We start from the raw sequence: 19,684 nt of genomic DNA on the forward strand, positions 1-19,684 counted from the left end.
CAGAGGATGAGACATAAGCAAATGTATAATTTCCGTGACACGCCATCCCCTTGTTACTAAAAGGAACAACACAAACGCGGAAATTACGACTATCAAAACCCTGATAAAAAGGAACACAAAACACTGGGACCTCATATCACATCAGAACCATGACCCCAAAAAGGTTTAACACAATCCATCATTAATGAGGCTCAGAAAAAGTCACAAAAAAATCAATCAAAAACCAATAAAATCAACCAAACTAGCAAAATCTAATCATTCAACACAAAACCAATCAAACTAATGAAACCTAATCATCCCATTAAAAAATTAACAAACTACAAAATCTAACTACCCAATCGACGAAGAAATTAATCAATCTACACAACCGTCTGACCATCATCAGAACCATCAGAGGAGTAATCTAGCGCAAAATCAGACGACGAGGCGGGACGGACTCCTGCAGTCAGGGAGCCGTAAAAGAGCTGGGGAACACACCTACTGAAAGCAATGTCAAAAGTGCAATCAGCAGGGAACGAATACAGAGAATGCAGCAACTTCCACAGAGGACGACAATAGAGGAAAACATAGCTAAGGACACAAGCACAGAAACAACCAGGACCCGATATTTCCCAAAAATTTACTCCCAAAAATCCAACACCTACGTATTAACACCTGAATGTTCTTTCAAGTCACCACTAAGCGTGTGCAGGCCATCAACAGCTCTGGTTAACTGTTATTAGGATTAAACGTGCAGCACTGATCTCCAAAAATAGAACACACACCAGGAGGAGTCGAGGGAACCAATCTGACCTGCAGAACTATCAGTAAAACAAGAAAACGCACCTATAGCAACATTAACATCAAAGAGGGAGGGGACCTCGTCTCAGAAGGTAACAGGAATGGAACTTCTTAGTACGAACATCCGGAGCCAGGGGAGGCTTGAGACAACTAATGGGACATGTAGAAGTAACTCAGGGCAGGTGGCGGAGGAACAACCCTCAAAAGCGGTCCGGGACCCATGCAAAAAACACAACCAGCATCCGCTGAACTTGAAACCTGCTCTGTCAAGAGAAGCCAGTTATTAGTGGAACCTGAAATACCTGACTTCACCTCGAAGCAATCATCAACCGCCGACTCCCTATTACAAACAACAACTGCATGCTGTGAAGGAAAATGAGGACCAACAGTCAAAACACCTAATGAAGCAGCTACATCAAACACTGTGGTAATATTGCTACAGATGAAGAAATAAGTGAAGGGGTCTTTTGTGGCGCTGGGCCTGTAAACGAACATAGTCATGTGGAAACAGGAAGCATTAGTCCAGGACGCAATTCTAGGGGGGGTCGAGCGGGGAAGGGGGAAGGTGGAGGTGTTGAACGTGAGCATTGGTGGGACTGCAATGTTAGGGCGCGAGACCAGTCACAAGCTGCGGGGGAAGCCATATAATCCACGGGTTTCCAGTCTGAGCCCGTGTAGGCAAACACGGTGCCTCCATGGGGGTCCCTGTCAGAGTAAGACAGGTACCGGTCGTAACTCGCGCACTCCTGCAAATCCAGTGCAACCCCCTCTGCACCAAGGCCTTTGTCGATGCAGGACGAGAAGGAGGCAGGTGGTGCTTCTCAGGGGCCAGCCAAACTCTCTGAACAGATGCCAGGGGCGGGGACTCTCCACGGTGAGACTGAAGGGTTGGAGCTTGGCACGCTACTGTTGCAGTGGGACGCTATTTCACTCCGCACTGTTCTCCCCGGGGCGATGCAGCTGGACAGGCCAGTCCACTGTTCAGGAGCTGCAGGTCTGGGGCTGGGTGTTGGTCTAGGGGTGGAGCCTCCTGGCAGCACGATGCACGAACCCAAGCAGCTCGCCCAGCGATCTCGACTGCGGTCTATGTGGTTAGGAGGACCGGGAAGGGCTCAGCCAGCGCTTGTGGTTCCACCGCCTGTCAGAGTCTGGAGCCCGGCCTCTTACCTGTGATGCCAAAGCTAACACAAAGCCTCCATCGCATTAAGATTTTCCTTATGCTCATCTGATGGGCGTTCGCTCTCAGAGGTCCTGCAGATCCTGGGAACCATTAACCTAGTAGAAGCTCGTTGGGATTGAATCGAGTGTTAGCATTCACAAAGCATCTGACGTCATGAGAGAAGTAAGAAGCGCTTAAACCCATTAAAATTTTCTGTGCACAGATTTTTGCCAATTGAAGCTCTAAAGTTAGATCTATACATTTAACAATCATACAGTGGGACCTGTTGTCCGATTTGATCCGTTCAGGAAACCTGTGCTGAGAAAAAAAAAAAGGATTGATTAGACATTTTAGTTAGGGTTAGAAGAACAAGTGTTCGGACCCCACCCTCCATAGGAGGGCAGGGTCAATGCACACTCCATACAGCCTCCCCAGGAGCAGGATCCCAGGACAACCCCATCCCAGGAAGGTGAGTGAGTTAGAGTTAGAGTTAGAATAAGAGTTAGCCTTTACTGGTCAGGCTTCTGGACATTCTGCAAAGGAGTCAATCAACAAATACTCAAGCAAAAATTCCTATGGCGTTTCTCCATCATGTCAGTGTAGTTGATCACGCTCTCCTGCCCTGTGAGAAAAGGCAGGTTACTCCCCCATCTCTGTTACATCATATCAAAGCAGGCCACAGAGACATGGAAGTAGGAGACGATGACAACATTTCAGACTCCCTCCAAGCTGTGAAAAGAACAACACGAGAATGCAGGAAAAAACAGTTGTAATAATTCACATTAAAAATCTAAACAAGTTTGATCACAGCTCTCTGTGTGTGACCTCGATCTGTGCCTTCAGCAGCTCTGCTCGCAGACTCCTGTGGGCCTTCAGCCTTTGTTTTCCTAACTGAGATAAGCTTGACAAAACATTTTCCCTGAGTTTCTGCAACTTGCCCACTTGTAACTTCTGTGTTGGAGCAGAAGTGAATCTTCAAAAACCAAATATATTTTCTAATTATCATTATTAGTTTCTAATTATTAGTTTATTCCTAATTGAAAATGCCGGTCGCAAATAATCCAATTTCAATTATTGACTTTCCGCACGCCTGATTAAATTAAATTTAAAGTGCCCGAGCAGGCTAATGGGAGGACAGAAACGCGGATTCTGCAGTCCCATGAGCCATGCAGATGGCATAACCCGCGCAGCAACTTTCAGAGACAGGGACACAAAACAGAAACACAAACGTTTGGTCAGTCATGTTAGGTCAGGGGTACAGTCAGTCAGAGTTCAGCAGCACAGTCATGAGGGAAACCCTCGTCAGGTGAGAGCAGCTCAGTAGCTGGGCTGGATTTGAGGACCGAAAACCTTTTAACAGTGAAATTCGGCAGCTCGAGCAAACAGATGTGACACCTGAGGAATCTGGGAAGGGAAAAGATGACCCGTGCTCCGCCAGGATGAGGTGGACGTCACGGAGGACCAGAAATTTCAGAATAGCCCACAAGATCTCTGGAAGCTACTGGGCCCTTTCTGCAGCAGCAATGGCACTCGGGCAGTGAGGAAGTCCAGCAGCAACAGGATCAAGCTTACAGGAGAAATAAGCCACTGGTCCGAGAGTTCCACCAGAGAACCTGGAGGAGGACAGAGGCCACGCAGCTCCCCCTCCCTCATCCACAGTCTGTGTGAATGGCTTGGGTGGATCCAGCAGGACTATAGGGGCTTGGTTAACTCTGAAAAGTTTGGAACAGAAATCCTGCAGTATGAGCACAACCCAACGAAAGACAGGAGTTGTTTAACAGTCTCCGGCTGTTGGGTTGCAGTGAGATGTTTGGAGGAAAGGCTTTTACCTTCTGCACAGACAACATGGCCAAGGAACATGACTTCTTCTCTTTTTTTTCTTTTTTTTTTTTTTTCTAATGGAGGAATGCGATACTTCTTCACGGGCAAATTCGGGGTGTTAACAGTGGAACCATCACAGGGGATGACTATCAGTGGCGGGCCGTCAGGGCCTGCAAGGCCTTCTCTGCTGGCCTAAAAATATCTGAATCACAGACTGATATTAATTATTATTTATTTCCGTGAATACGTATTCTATAATTCCAAATGCTCTGTCTTCGTCCTTTCATTGCTGTCTCCCTGGTTGCGCTGCTTCCAGACGTGTATTTTCCTATTTAAGCATTAACCAATCACATTGCAGCACCATTTGTTGCTAGGGTCAAAGAAATCTGCCCGGAATCCTTCACAATCAGTTCTGCTGGCCCTGTAGCATAAAATAATTGTCGACCAAACTGTTGCTTCAACCAATCAGATTTGGAGTAGGCGAAATCAACGCCAGCTAGAGGGCCCTCGGAAACGTCATCATTTTCACGAGCTTTGATTGGATAGCTCGCAGCTCGCTCTGGTTCTGCGTTATGTGACGGACACAGGTGCCGAGGAGCGGCGTGTCAGGTTTGAAGATTTTGCCAGTGGAAAGCGTCTCATCGTCTGATTTTTGGTGGAAAATGAATGTCTGGGTAAAGTTGTGGCACAGTTTTGTCTGGCACGGGTAAAGGAGTTCCGTGACTCCGTTGAGCGGGAGTGAAGCTGATACGAGGAAATCTACGAGGCCCCTGAACGCACCGCGGGCGCTTGCAGCGCAAAATCCTCGCGCGCACTACCGACAATATTATTTTCCAGACACAGACCTTGATCGATCACAAAAACTGATGTTTGTCTCCCTCCTGGACCACAAGAGGCTTCAGGAATACCAGAACATTTCCCGCATGCAGCTTTTTCCAGCTTATCACAGCCACGGAACACTTTCCATCTGCGAAACGCACGGATTCTGCACGACAGAGTGATTGAAATCTTCTTGAGGATAGAAAGGATGGATTTTGTGTTTAAATAATCTGGATTTTTGGTGAGTAAAATTTTGCTATCTCCCTACATAATATTGAAATTTTATCAGGTTATTTTTTATGCTTTTGGTGTGTGTGTGGCAGCTGTACCTGCAGTAGAAGTTTTATTGCCATAAAATAGTTAATGAGGGTTGGATTGATTCAGATGGAGCACTACTGAAGGCCTAGGTGTGAAATGCACGGCCCGCCACTGATGACTATACCTGCTTCCAAAAATGAGTTAAAAACTGGGGTGATGCCCGCAATTGCCTCAGGCTTCAAGGGGTACTGCGCCCGTCGGGGTCTGAAGTGAGATTTGGGGTTGACAACCAAAGGTTCACAATTCCGTATGAGACCAACATCAAATTTATGCTTGGCCCAGACACAATCAGGAACACCTTCCAGTTCAGGAATGGAAGCACCCATAACCAAAAGATAGGGGCGTGGCTTCTCATGGCCTGGCCTGTTGTGAGGAAAAATAAATAAAATCGAATAAAATCAAACTGCCAGGCTCACGCTGCCAATCCAGAGCATGGCTGCACGCTCTTGTCCAGGAACCCAAATCTTTCCATTCATCAGTAGGGCCTTTAGACAAAGAAATGTGAGGGTCACTTCCTGGAATCTCAAAAAAAAAAGGGGGGGGGCTTGGGTGGAGCTCAAAGAAACAGACATCGCACAGCGCGTTGCAGTCCAGAAAAGGCTGCACACAGACAAATGATCATTCATGCATTCAAAAAACTGCACTTCCATACTCTGGGTCTGGGTCCCCGGAAAAAATAAAAAAAACATGGGCTGTACTATGAACATTTTCTGGTAGCATCTGGAGAGCTGGGAAAGTAACTCTGTCTTTAGCTAAGGCTATAAGCTCATTCTGTCGTTCATAGCAGATCTGTCATTGATAAGAGAGCAGTGAATCTGGGAGGCAAATTTTATTAACTAAAGTGTAAACACATTCACGCTGTGGTTCAACAGTCATACCATCGAGAGAGGAGCGGAGTTGAAGGCCTAACTTCAGTAATAGGTCACGAGCCATTAAATTAAAGGGACAACAAGGGGAAATTAGAAGGATATGTGTGAACGGGGGCTGTTCAGGATAGGTGCACGTGAGAGGCACAGATAAATTTTCTTTTGTCTCAGTTCCACTTGCACCAACAGAAAAAGAAATTGGCCACTCAAAGGGGTGTTAAAATAAAAAAAATAAAAAAATCAGCACGGATGATGGAAAAAGTGGCTCCTGAGTCAGCAATTAATTCACAAACAGTGACTGTTGTCATAGGGAGACGCATAACACTATCTTCTGTGGGGAGATGTAAGAATATGTAAGTGTGTGTGTGCGTTCTTATCTGAGCAGGGAGGCCACAGCTGGCACCGAATCCAGACCTCTAACCCCTCCCTCTCCTCAGTTTGTTCCTTGATGGTGGGAAGAACTCTTGAAGTTTCTGTGTCCGCGCCCATGAGGAGGTTCTCTGTTCTGACGTTCACGTCCACGATCTTGGTGGTTCCGGGCTTTCAGTGGACAGTGTCTTGACCAATGTCCATGGGCACCACAGCGGAAGCATGCGTCCTTTGCAGCATAGTTAGCAGGGGTGTGAGGTGGGGGGGTAAGCACTAGAGGATGACACGGGAGTGGATTTTCACTCCTGTCCCGTCCCGCTCCCACAAAGAATAATCCTGTCCCGTCCCGCTCCCGGACCAAAGTTAAAAAAATGATCCTGTCCCATCTCGCTCCCAGCCATCTGACTCCCACTCCTGTCCCACTCCCGTTCAAAATGATCCCGCTCCTGTCCCGGTCCCTTATTTTTTTTTTTCTTTATTTAGTCATAATGTAAAACATTAAATTTAATTGCATCTGCTTCCAACATGTTTTAGAGCAGTAGCTTATTCTGTTTCTACATTTTCAAGCACTGTAGTGTTGTGGTGAGTCAGGCTCCAGGTCACCTGCCTGATTCCCCAGCTGGGAATGATAATCTTTCTGCGTGAAGGTCATAATCTGACGTTCATGCGTGGATTAACTAAGTAGTAGGCATCCCTGTTTTTCTTACTGTCCAAAGATCCTGGCATGTTGATTGGATACTTCAAATTGGTGTGTGCAGAATATGTGATGAGCTGGAAACAAACCCACTTCCAACCAGTAGCCACCAAGTTTCTCCAGCACCATCGAACCCCACCAGGGAATAAACAGAAAGAGAATTAAAAAAAAGCCTCATAAATAAATAAACACAAACGTAAAGTTACACTTCAATTATTTATTGCAAAGTTCAAACATCAAGAGTGAAACTCCTTTGGAGCCCAAAGGGAAAAACATTAAATGTTTTTTCAAGAAAAACTGCACCTCTGCCTGTTTAGAAGAAGAAAGAACAAGCAACAGGCAAACACAACACTACAGCTGTAATAAGTTCAGTTCATGAGTTGCTGTGGAGAAATAGTAGTGCATCCACATTTTCCGGTGCAAGTGTGGAACGCCTCTCCTCTATGAGCCTGCCAGCAACACTGAAGCAACGTTCTGATGACGTGCTTGTTGCAGGTATTAGTAGTCTCTTGGCGACTTTTTCAAGACCACCTGACATTTCCCTCCAGAAGTCAAGAAGAGACAGAAGACGTGTTAATTTGGTGTCATTCAGGTATTGGACCACCGACTGTCGCCCCTGTGACTCCTCATCCCTAGTGTCCTTGCTCTCCTCTTCAACACAACTCGAAAAGAAGTTGTGCACTTCTGACACTCCTTGCATCGGGCTTGCACCTTCAGACGAAAGGCAAATTGTTGTAAGACGTTGCAATTTAATACGGAAGCCGAAACAGCCTCCCCTACCTTTTTTTTGGATTGTTTTCTCATTTTAACGAGATCCACTACCTTGTTATAACGAGAAAATAGAGTTTGTTTTAACGTTATAACTAGATAATGAAGAACCTCTCTCCCTATCCCGCATTGAAACACAGACTGTACTTGATTTAACTCTCTTTATTTTGTGGTTAACAACAAAACAGGAGGAGAAAACACATTGTTTTGAGTCTATATTTTATTTATTAGTGGATCTATGCTCCTTAAACGTCTTAATTCTGTCTCATGCACACAGCCCCACTCTTTTCATTTGCCTAAACTCCCGACAGCAGGTTGGTTGATAGAACCCAGGGCTGTCAAGCATGTCTGCATGGTGCGTTCACTGAGCTCAGCTCATCAGCAGAAAAACAAAGCAGTTTATCAGAGAAAATGTCAAACATCAGAACTGTAATTGATTGATTTAATAGTGGTGACATTTTTTCTGAAAAACTGCTTTGTTTTGTTGATGATTTTATAAAAATGACAGTAGTGGACTGAGTTGGGCCGAGTGGCTGTTGGGGTCAGCTAAGTCCAGAGTTCAGTGAAAAACCATGCAGGCACACTGGTCAGCCCTGGGTTCTATCAATCAACATGTTTGTTCGGGGGTTTTAGTAAAATTAAGGGAGGGGAGGATGAGATGGAGTTAAGAGGTTTGAGGAGTGTAGATCCATTAATAAATAAAAAATAGACTAAAAAACATTTGAGTGTTTTTTTCTACTGTTTTTGTTGTGAATGACAAACCGAAGAGACTTTAATCAAGTGAAGTCTCTGCATCTCTGTGCAGGAAAGGGAGAGAGGGACACTACATTTTCCGTTCTTGATGATCTCCTTATAACAAGAAAACAAAGTTCGTTTTCTCGTTATAACAAGATATTATCTCATATAGAAATGCTCTGTGAGTGCTCTGCTGATGCTAGTGAGAGAGATATAGTATGTCCTTTCCATCAAACTCATTTTGACAGGTGACCTTTGACCTCTACATTCCGATGTGATGACGTAACAATTTGATATCAATTTGATATAAACTTTATATCAATTTGATATCAAATCGATATAAACTTGATATCAAATCGATATAAACTTTATATAAAACCCCTGTGGGATTCAGAGTCTCTGAATTCCAAGCAAGGTGTCATCCTTCCTGAGTGCCTGTGTCATGTCTGAGCTCCTCTCAGCCCCTCCTTTTCCCTGCCTTGCTGAGCTGCCTTGATTGCTCATCTGCCTCACCTGTGCTGTCAGCTATTTATGCCTTGCCTCTCCAGCTTTTCCCTGTCAGATTCTTCTTGACCAGAAAACCAGACGTGCGAGATCCCTGCTCGAACAACTTCTTCCAGTCTGCCTGCCAGCTAAACTCCAGCCTGCCTGCCAGTCAAGCTCTCAGCCTGCATCCAGCCTGCCTGCCAGTCAAGCTCTCAGCCTGCATCCAGCCTGCCTGCCAGTCAAGCTCTCAGCCTGCATCCAGCCTGCCTGCCAGCTAAGCTCTCAACCTGCATCCAGTCTGCCTGCCAGCTAAACTCCAGTCTGCCTGCCAGCCAAGCTTTAGCCCTCATCCAGTCTGTCTGCCAGCCAAGCTTCAGCCCTCATCCAGTCTGTCTGCCAGCCAAGCTTCAGCCCTCATCCAGTCTGTCTGCCAGCCAAGCTTCAGCCCTCATGCAGTCTGCCTGCCAGCCGAGCTCCAAGCCTCGGTCTCACCTCACCCCGGACTTGCACCCCTCTGCAATAAAACTTTCAAACTTGCCCTCTGTTTTTTGACGCTTTACTCGGGGTCCTCTTACAGACTACCTAACAGCCTGCCTGCCTGCCTGAAGGAGGGGGGAGGGAGGCCGGATGCCCTTTTTATGACGGGTCCGCCCCCACCCTTCCCTAGATCCTCTCCTCCGAGCTTTTCCGGACGAGGATGGTGAGATGAACAGGAAATAAAAGAATTCAACCGTTATTCCTTAAGTAGACTTTATTTCGGTTCTACTTTTGACGCCTTCCGACACCCAGCAGCGGCGAGAAAGGAAGCAGAAAGGAGATCCCGCCGTCTGTTTCCTAGGAGGCGCGAACACCAACGGGTCTTCTCCTTGAAGCGCAGAAAAAAAAAAAAAAGCCATGAGATCCTCCATCTGTTTGATGCTCACTCTTAACACTTACTGACTGACGATACCTTAATGATCTTAGCTCGCGGGAAAGGAATAAGGAGCCCGTCTGTTCCAAAGAAGAGGCGGCCATTCCGACACCGATGGACCTTCTGATGGAGAAGCGTCTGGGGATGCAGAAAGAAAAAGGGAAGTTAGACTTCCCCACCAACAACCATGTAGAGACCTTAGTAGATGATGGGAGAGGAAGCAGGAAGCCTATTGTGAACCCGGGTAACACCCCATCAATCGAGTACAGCTTTTGTCTTTTCTTGGATAAATACTCTCACTGTTGACCAAGAGTCAGACAAGTCCAGGCATATCCTCCAAGCTTCTGAGCGTCATGTCGCTTTTTACCAACGGAAAGGCCAGAGGTGAGTCAAACTTCTGAATGAAAATCCAGCTGATTTGAAACATTCTTAAGCAAAGCATGTTTTTTGTTTTTTAAAGAAACTCAAGCCGATGTTCACCGCAATCAAACAGATAACTTCTTTGATGGTAAGAAATATTTATTTATTTTAACCTTTATATCATTTTTAACCGCCAGTATTTCTTCATTTTTAACTCACAGATTTTATCGACTTGAGTCAACCCGAATTGGGTAAGGTTCTCTCTCTTATGACACATATTTTCTTAATGCGCGAGCGTGTGTGTTTAATAAAATAATTATTTGACTTACAGAATTCCTGGGGGAAGTTGAAACTCAGAACTGCGTGGTCCAGAAAAACCCGGCCGTCTTCACCGGACCTCTGAGCGTCGCTGCCCCGCCCGGCGCTGCTCCGAAGCAAGCTCTCCCTCAGAAAGACGCTCCACCAGGATCAGTCCGTGCGTCCTCCGGGTTTCCCGAACCACTCCAAGGCTCCAGCGGGGGACTTCAGACCTAACTCGGCTGCAGCAGCCGCCATCACCGCGGGAAGCCGTCGGTCAAACTCAGATGCTCCAGCAGCAGCAGCGACCCACCCCGAGCTTTCCAACCAAACAAACAGAAGGCGTCTCAGACTCAGCCTAACCCCCAGCCTTAGACCACCCTGCAACCCGTCAACGAGCGTACGGCTCCGGGTAATCCACAGCCAATCTCCGGGGTCCAGGCCGGCGAAAGCCGAAGCGAGCGCCCGACGGGTCCAGAGAAACACGCCGACTCGGAGCTTCAGGATCGGGTTCCAACAACGAAGGCTGCTCCGAAGAAGAGGAAAAGGGGAACCGTCGGTAAGTTTTGATCCTTTTTCTTTCTTTTTCCTCCCGTCTTGTGAACCACAGTGCAGCCATTTTGAATCACGCGGTAAATCATGACGTCACATCCTCTTCTTCGGCGGTTAAAAAAGACTCGAGATCGCCATCTATCGAATTGGAGTAGTATGTATTTTCTTTGACGGTTAAATGACTCTAGATCCCCACCTAGCGAATAGGAAGAGTATGTTTCCTAGCGAACCCTATCACACACACACACTATGTGTTGTTAAAAAATGCATTTTCTTTCACAGAAGCCGCATTAAAAAAAAAATACGTCGACAGCTCTACACCACCACCACCCTGAAGGTTTGTAGTATGACTATTTTTTATTTATTTATTATTTTTATAGAGTCTATAAGCAAATATACTCATTTTGCTTGTTTGTTTGTTTTTTCTCAGACAACGACGCGGGAGGAGTTTCTGAGGATCCGGCCAGCGACAAACGGCCAGCGACAAACGGCCAGCGACGACCCGGCGCTGGTCAAAAGCAGGGAAGCTCTCCCTCAGAAAGACGTTCCACCAGGATCAGTCCGTGCGTCCTCCTGGTTTCCCGAACCGGTCCATTTTACATTTGTAAGAATTCCCAAAATAAGATATTTTTTAACGTTGGAAATCATTCAATTACAGATTTTAGCAATTTGTTTTATGAAACAAGAACTCTAAATTGCCTGAAAAACTATTTTAATTCTTTATATTTAGTGCTTAATAAGAATTTGTCAGGTAATTTGAGTTTTTTTTTAGATAATTTGTGCTTTGACTTTAAAAATGAACTCATGCGTCAGTCTAACGTTGATGTAAAATAATGAAATTTATATCAAAGAAAGCAACTGAGTGAGCTAAATTGTGTTAAAAAAAAAAGATATTTATTTCAGTGAGTAAAATCCACGCTTGTTTGAGTCTGCTTCACTTTGTGCTTAAACGTATTTAGGTAAAAGTTTTCCCGCAGAGATAATTGTATGTTTAGTATAAAAAATAAAACTTGAACTTTTTTCTTTTTATTTTGTTCAGTTTTTCTAAATCAAACTTTGACTCAAACAGTTCTGAGGATATTCAATGTTGACTGAGTTTGTGTTGAGGAGACATTTGTGAGTTTGTGCTTTGGAGCTTCATGCTGTGTGAATACTGGAGGAGGAGGATATAAGATCTTCTTTGGATCTGGAACCAGATTAATAGGCTCCGTGCACGTAACTAAGGAGTTCTACTTCCGCCGCCTTGAGTGTGAGGCCGACCATTTCCGGTTTGCGACTTCTATAGCAGCGACACGGCAGATTTTGATTGCGGAAGATGGCATATTTCACCCGTTGTCTAAGGTTTCCCGAAAATCGACGTGAACGACATATACAGGATTGTCGACCAGTGTTCACCTGCCCCCGGTTGCAAGCGTGAAAAAGGATTTCGATTGTACATTTCAAGTTACATCCACAACTTTGAAGGTGAGTAGCAATACCTCAGCTGCTAGCTAGCGTGTCAATATTACGACATACTTTATTAGTGTTATAAAATACATTACGTTTATCTGATTATCAACTGGTTGTGTGTATTTTTATTATAAACCTGCTAAGTTTAAGTAGGTATACTGCAATCTTGGTACTTTTTAAGTGGGGATTCTGAGTGTACCTGCAAATCAAATAAGACTGCTCCACTGACCACATTAAAATAAAAAGATTATTAATCTATTTACTAACAGTGTTTACAAGAAAAAAGTTAAAATGTTACTAGCTTTTTTAACAGTGTACAAAAATAAATGGGAGCTTACTTGAGTAGCCCATATTAATGTATGACAAATCAGTTATGCCACTTTTTAAAAAATATTTTTTTAACATCTTGTTACAGGTGGGTCTGAAGGACTCCATCCCTGTTGAGCTGGCCCATCACAGCTGTACATGTGTAGCTGGATCAGTGCTCTGCAACCATTGTGTGGCTCTACTTTTCCGGTCTGCACATTATTCTCAGCTTGACATTCCAGTTGTTCCACCAGTGCTGAGCTGTACGGAGAGTGAACAACAGTGGCACAAGCCAAGAACCTTGGTAAGACTTGTAATAATGTTACAATAATTTCAATACTACATCTACACACATCACATACGCTCATCACTGCTTATTGTCTATATTCACAGGGTGTTAAACCAGGTCCCGTCGAGAAGATGGCTGTGATGTCTGCCAAACCATGTGATGTGATGCAAAACATAAGAGAGAGAGCAGACCTCTTGTTTTTCTACACATACCTCTGTAAATATTTGCTGTAATAAAATGAATTCTCAGTAGAACTGTCTTGTTCTTGTTGATATCTCATTATAATGTGAGTTGTTTCAAATTATTTAAATTTGTCACGTAACTGATTAGAAAATATGTGCTAAACAGAGTTGTAATACTTTAAGGATTTACCACTTAAATATCTTTGTTCTGATGAAACACACATGAAGATATTTTGAGAAATATTTGTAACCAAAACATTTATGGACTCCAATCTCTTCCATAGTTTCATTTTATTCATACCATGGAAGTGAATGGGGTCCACAAACGGTTTGGTTACAAACAATTTTAAAAATATCTACCTTTGTGTTTATCTGAACAAAGAAATGTTTACAGATTTGTAACTACATGAGTGTTAAAATTATGAACTCATTTTCATTGTTGGGTGAACTGTCCCTTCAAACTAATATTCAGTAAGTCAGGCCGGCTTGAGGGGAAATTAAAGAACACAAAAGGAGACCAAGGTAATATAGATTTCAAATAAATCATTTATTAATTTAAAATGTCAGTAAATGTAATGCAAAACTAAATTGTTGTGTGAATCAGTAAACAAAAAAAAAAAAGTAAATGAGGAAGAGGAGCAGCCAGCCACGAAGCAAACAGTCAGATTTCTACCTGGCTCTGACGTTCTCTCCAACTCAGGAGGTAGGTTAGCTGTGATTGCTTCAGGTGTCATCCAGATGCAAATGGCTCCCAGTACACAGTAAAGAGAGTTGGCCCAGGTTGTGATGATCCTGCTGGCTGTTGTCCGATGGATATTAAATCGGTGCCCAAGCTCTCTCTGTGTGCATCCAGTTGATAGATAATTTAGGAAAAGAAATAACTCATCTATGGGCAGCAACTTAGTTGATCTGTTTGCTGTTGTCTTCTCTGCCACAGAGGCCGATGCTTCTCTAGCCACACTTGTCACACGGATCATCCTTGACCTTCACCTAGCAACAAATGGTGCTGCAATGTGATTGGTTAATGCTTAAATAGGAAAATACACGTCTGGAAGCAGCGCAACCAGGGAGACAGCAATGAAAGGACGAAGACAGAGCATTTGGAATTATAGAATACGTATTCACGGAAATAAATAATTAATATCAGTCTGTGATTCAGATATTTTTAGGCCAGCAGAGAAGGCCTTGCAGGCCCTGACGGCCCGCCACTGGTATAAATATTATTGTGTGAACTTACTGGTTTCTACAATCAGTCTGGTTCCATGTCCAGAGAGGATCTTATTTGCAGCATTCACACAACAGGAAACGCGACAACACAAACTGAACAACTTTTGCCTCATACAGACGATCACATGAAAATGGAGCTTCAAAAAATCAACTTTTCATTCACTTACAATCTTTCTCAAGATAGGATTAAAGAATTTAACTACACGGTAAATGTGCTGTTTACCAATATTTCTGCCTGAACCGGGATCTGAACTGAACTCGATTTCAGTCAAAGAGGTAAACTAAGAGCAAACTTCCTTAAAATAATACAAAAAACATTAAGAAATCGTCTGAACTCACCGCTTTCAATGGATAAACGGGTTCCAGGTCCAAAGATAATTCTGCCTGTATTACCAGACACACAACGCATAGACTCACAACACAAACTAAAGAACCCAAGAACTGATCCTCGACTACAAACTGCTTCCTAAAAAACAGAAAAATCACTTTCACACTAAAACAAATTATTCTGATTAACTTTAAATCCTAATGTTTTTTTTACTTCTATTTGTGTTTTATGTTGACCGTCACTTTAAACCTGATCCAACATTAAACATTTTCTGTTATCTGGAATCATCATGAATTTGATCTAAACTTACAGTTTTCAATCATTAAACCGGTTCTGGATCCTAATACGGTTTTGTATCTTCCATCAGACACACAACATTATACTCCAGAACACAAACTGTCCCTCCTGCCCAACACACACAACCACAACTTTATGAAACAAATCGAGACTTCTGAATTTCACATCACCGTGTTCAATTACAAACCAGTCTAAACACACTCACTGGTTTCTATGGTTAATCTGGTTCCAGATCCAAACAGCAGCTTGTCTGTTCCAAACTGAGTCACGCAATGTGAAGTTCCGACACACAAACTCAGAGACTATAAAGTGAAACACATTTAAATTTTCAATTCTGTCTGCTGACTCTAAATAACTAGTTTATTTCCTTACTTTCTTAAACCGGAATTATCCTAAACTCGTCATGTAATGAACAATCAATAATCAGATTTACTGTGTTCAACAGTTAATCTGGTTCCAGATTCAAAGAAGATCTTTTGTGCTCCAGCATTCACACAGCATGAAGCTGAGCACAAACTCACATATTTTCCAACTGAAGATCTCATCTTATTTGCACGTCAAACTGTTGAATATTTTACACATTTATTGTGTCTTTTGTGTAATAAATAAATGTTTGAATATTCTAAAGAAGAAGAAAACATTTTACTGGTCTGAATCCTTGATCTGGTTCTGGGCGACAACATTGGAAAACTCGTTCTTACGAATTAGAATTTGAAACTGAATTACAATCAACCCTAAGTTATCTTTATCTTATAAAAACTGTAAATTATATAAATTTTGATCTAGATTATGATCTGCTTGAAGGATTTTCAAACCAGTTGTAAAAATGTATCCTTTCACAATAAAAGCTTATAGTTAAACAAAAAATAATTCTTTCCTTTGATGTTGTGACACTGAAGTTTAAATTTAAAAAGGTATCAGAAACATGATCTGAATGAAAGAATCATGGACTCACTGGTGTGAACAATTAATCTAGATCCAGATCCAAAGAACAGCTTTTCTCGTCCTCCAACATTCACACAGCATGAAGCTCCAAAGCACCGACTCACATCTCTACAAACTGGAAATCTCGTCTTTTTTTTTTCTAGATGTAAAACTATTAAACATTCTTTTTTTTTTGACGATTTTGTTGTTGAAGAAAAAAAAAAACAAAAGTCCCTGGTTTGAACCAGTCATTTGGCTTCAGGTCCAAAACAATGTCAAACTTATCCTCATAATTTCAAACCAAGTCATGTCCATCATGAAATAATATTTCTGACATAAGAATGTAGATTAGCTTTAATTCAAATGATTACTGGTTTAAACAATTTTCAAACCAGTTGTTATTTTAGACATACGTGTACTTTCACAATAGAAGCTTGTACTGTAATAAACAAATAATTATTTCCTTTGATGTTTTGGCACTGGAGTTTGACTTTTAAAAATGCATCAGAAACAAAATCTGAATGACAGAATCATGGACTCACTGGGGTGAACAATTAATCTGGTTCCAGATCCAAAGAAGATCTTATATCCTCCTCCTCCAGTATTCACACAGCATGAAGCTCCAAAGCACAAACTCACAAATGTCTCCTCAACACAAACTCAGTCAACATTGAAAATCCTCAGAACTGTTTAAGTCAAAGTTTGATTTAGAAAAACTGAACAAAATAAAAAGAAAAAAGTTCAAGTTTTTTTTTTTTTATACTAAACATACAATTATCTCTGCGGGAAAACTTTTACCTAAATACGTTTAAGCACAAAGTGAAGCAGACTCAAACAAGCGTGGATTTTACTCACTGAAATAAATCTCTTTTATTTTTTTAACACAATTTAGCTCACTCAATTGCTTTCTTTGTGTCACACTCTGGTCCAGAGTGTGACTAGCAGGTCCAAGGCAAAGGCAACAGACATACACTTTGTGTCTATGAAAAATACTTTTGTGTTTATTTAACAGCAGGCAACAGCCTCATTGAAGCCAACATTAGACACACCACCCCCCTCAAACACAGTGAACATGGCAATTTATAATACATGGCCCCTCCCCTGGACCAGGTTGTTCCACTTCGGGCTTAATGACTGACTTTTGGTCAGGCACTACAAAAGCCTGCCAAAAGCAGAGCTCGGGTCCTTTGACCAGGAAATACAACTGAAAGGTAAGCAAACAAGTCAGCAACAGAAAAAAAACATAATACAATTTAACATAATACATCCAAACAAAATACCCAAAATAATAAAGGAATTGAAACCTGTGTGCATGTGTGTTTGTAGTGTTATCAGGGATCTTGCTTAGATGTTTTGCAGTAGAGTGTGTGCACCCACCCAACTGGCATTAGCTTGGTCCCTGAATGTATGTTGTGCATGTGTGAGTTCCTGTGTGGAGTTTCAGATGGGTGAAACTGCCACATTACCTCTCCCCTCTCCTGGCGCAGCCATGGTGGTACTTTGTCTATTTAAGTCATCATTACAGGGACCATAGCAATAACCTGAAAGCTTTTGCTTCTTGATGGGACAATCTGAGGCCTTGTGACCAGGTTGCTGACAGTAGTAGCAGATGATTTCCCCACGACTGGAACTAACCTGATGTCCAAACCTATTAGTCCCTATTAGTTCCTGTGTGGAGTTTCAGATGGGTGAAACTGCCACACTTTGATATAAATTTCATTATTTTACATCAACGTTAGACTGACGCATGAGTTCATTTTTAACCCTATAACGCCAAACGTATCATATTTGATACATGAGTTTGTCAGCCCTCCACAAGAGTAGTGTAACATTTTTTTACCTGAAAAACCAGATGTATACAATCAGACACATGCAGTGCACAGATAATCCACCAGAGGGCAGTAATTAATTCATTGTAGGGCTCTCCAGTGGCACTACAAGGCTGCCATGTTTCAGGAATTGGACACTTGCGATTTTAGAAGAAGAACCTTGATAAATTTGAAAGGCTTATGGTAAGAAAAACATTCAAATTTGTACTAAAACATCAATGGGAAAAGTTACCAAGTTGATGCAGGGTGAAAAATATTAAAATTTCAGAAACTATATATTAGTAAATCAATGTTGAAAATGCCATATCAAATTTGATACAGCAGGGATTTAAGTTCATGTAACCCTAAATAAGTCAACTATCATTTTATTGTATTTCATGCATCATATATAACATCAAGCAACATAAAGTGCTTTTTTATTTTTAAATTACATAGCTTGGTATATTTAGTGTAAAAAGAAACTACATTTGTAACTTGCTGTATTATGATGATTGACTAGTTTGGTGTGGTCATGATAAAATTACTTGTAGTTTCCTTTTGATTACTGCTTTCACAACATTTTTTAGATGGCAAAAAAATACAGTGTGGAAGATGTTCTGAACATGATTATGGATGGAAATTATAGATAAAAATATTATGGATGTAATATAAAATACATGGATGAAATTATGGATGGAAATATGGATGGAAATGATTATGGATGAACCAGTGGGCAATGTGAGGTGTTAGGATTGGAAAGCAAAAACCTACATAATGGTTCCCAGACCAGCCATTATTGACATATACAGCAGATTCATGGGAGGTGTTGACCTTCTTGACATGCTGTCTGCATTGTACGAGTTCAGTTACAGATCCAGAAGATGGTACATTTACATTTGGTGGCACACTGTGACAGTGGCAATAGTCAATGCATGGATCCGCTACAGAAGAGACCTGGAGAAACTGCAGCCCAGTAAGAAACCCAAACCACTGCAAAAATTTCAGGCTTCTGTGGGTACAGCCCTCACGAGTCCAGGAAAGGTCAAAACATGTGGTAAACCTCTCCCGCAAGAGAAAAACCACTGAGGTACCCTCTGATGTGAGAAAGGGTGGCCTTGAGCATTACCAAACATGGGAAACCAAACAGAGATGCAAGCAATGCACAGGTCACTTTACCCAGATTTACTGTCAGAAATGCAGAGTACATCTTTGTCTGAACAAGGGGACAAACTGTTTTCAGGCCTAGCACCATGCAAAATAAATTGGTTCCTGACTTCCACCCAGTCAGTTCCATTGATTGATTTTTCATTGCTGCATTATGGTAGCCCTTTTTATGTTTTGAACTTCAAATTTGTTGTATTTGTTTGGGTCTTGCCATGTTTTTATTAGTTCAGGAAGAGATGAATATTTGAGCTCTGTGGCCTGATGTATCAAATATGATACAAATTGAAACTCATATATATCCATCCATCTTCCAGACCGCTTCTTCCCTTTCGGGGTCGCGGGGGTGCCGGAGCCTATCCCGGCTACTGAAGGGCGAAGGCGGGGTACACCCCGGACAGGTCGCCAGTCTGTCTCAGGGCCTCAATCACACACACATACACTCTCACATTCACACCTAGGGGCAATTTAGAGTCACCAATTAACCTATGAAGCATGTTTTTGGACGGTGGGAGGAAGCCGGAGTCCCCGGTGAAAACCCACGCATGCACGGGGAGAACATGCAAACTCCACACAGAAAGGTCCCAGCCGGGAGTCGAACCGGGGCCTTCTCGCTGTGAGGCAAGAGCGCTAACCACTGCGCCACCGTGCAGCCCGAACTCATATATAAAAAATCATATTAGATTTTTTGTTTGTTTGTTTGTTCAGAGGGACCAGTAAAGGGTCCAAGTTCAAAGAATTGGAATTTTCTGTCAATTCTTTAATGGTTCAGGCTTTAC

General features: G+C 42.6%; 1 protein-coding gene and 1 long non-coding RNA gene across 2 annotated transcripts in view; both read right to left on the minus strand.

The window, feature by feature from the left end:
* Window positions 1-7,105: 7,105 nt before the first annotated feature.
* Window positions 7,106-19,684, minus strand: part of LOC118598206 (zinc finger BED domain-containing protein 4-like) — a 16,291-nt gene continuing 3,712 nt past the window's right edge. The window contains exon 5 of the mRNA XM_036210675.1: window positions 7,106-7,537. Within this exon, the coding sequence (XP_036066568.1) occupies window positions 7,200-7,537 (338 nt within the window). The 3' untranslated portion in view covers window positions 7,106-7,199. The remainder of the gene's footprint in view (window positions 7,538-19,684) is intronic.
* Window positions 9,552-11,722, minus strand: LOC118598156. The gene is made up of 2 exons (XR_004947267.1): window positions 10,415-11,722; window positions 9,552-9,863 (listed from the first exon to the last, which is right to left on the minus strand). It is a non-coding gene; the product is annotated as an uncharacterized LOC118598156 (long non-coding RNA).

This window comes from Oryzias melastigma, linkage group LG24, assembly GCF_002922805.2.
Source record: "Oryzias melastigma strain HK-1 linkage group LG24, ASM292280v2, whole genome shotgun sequence".
NCBI lineage: Eukaryota > Metazoa > Chordata > Actinopteri > Beloniformes > Adrianichthyidae > Oryzias > Oryzias melastigma.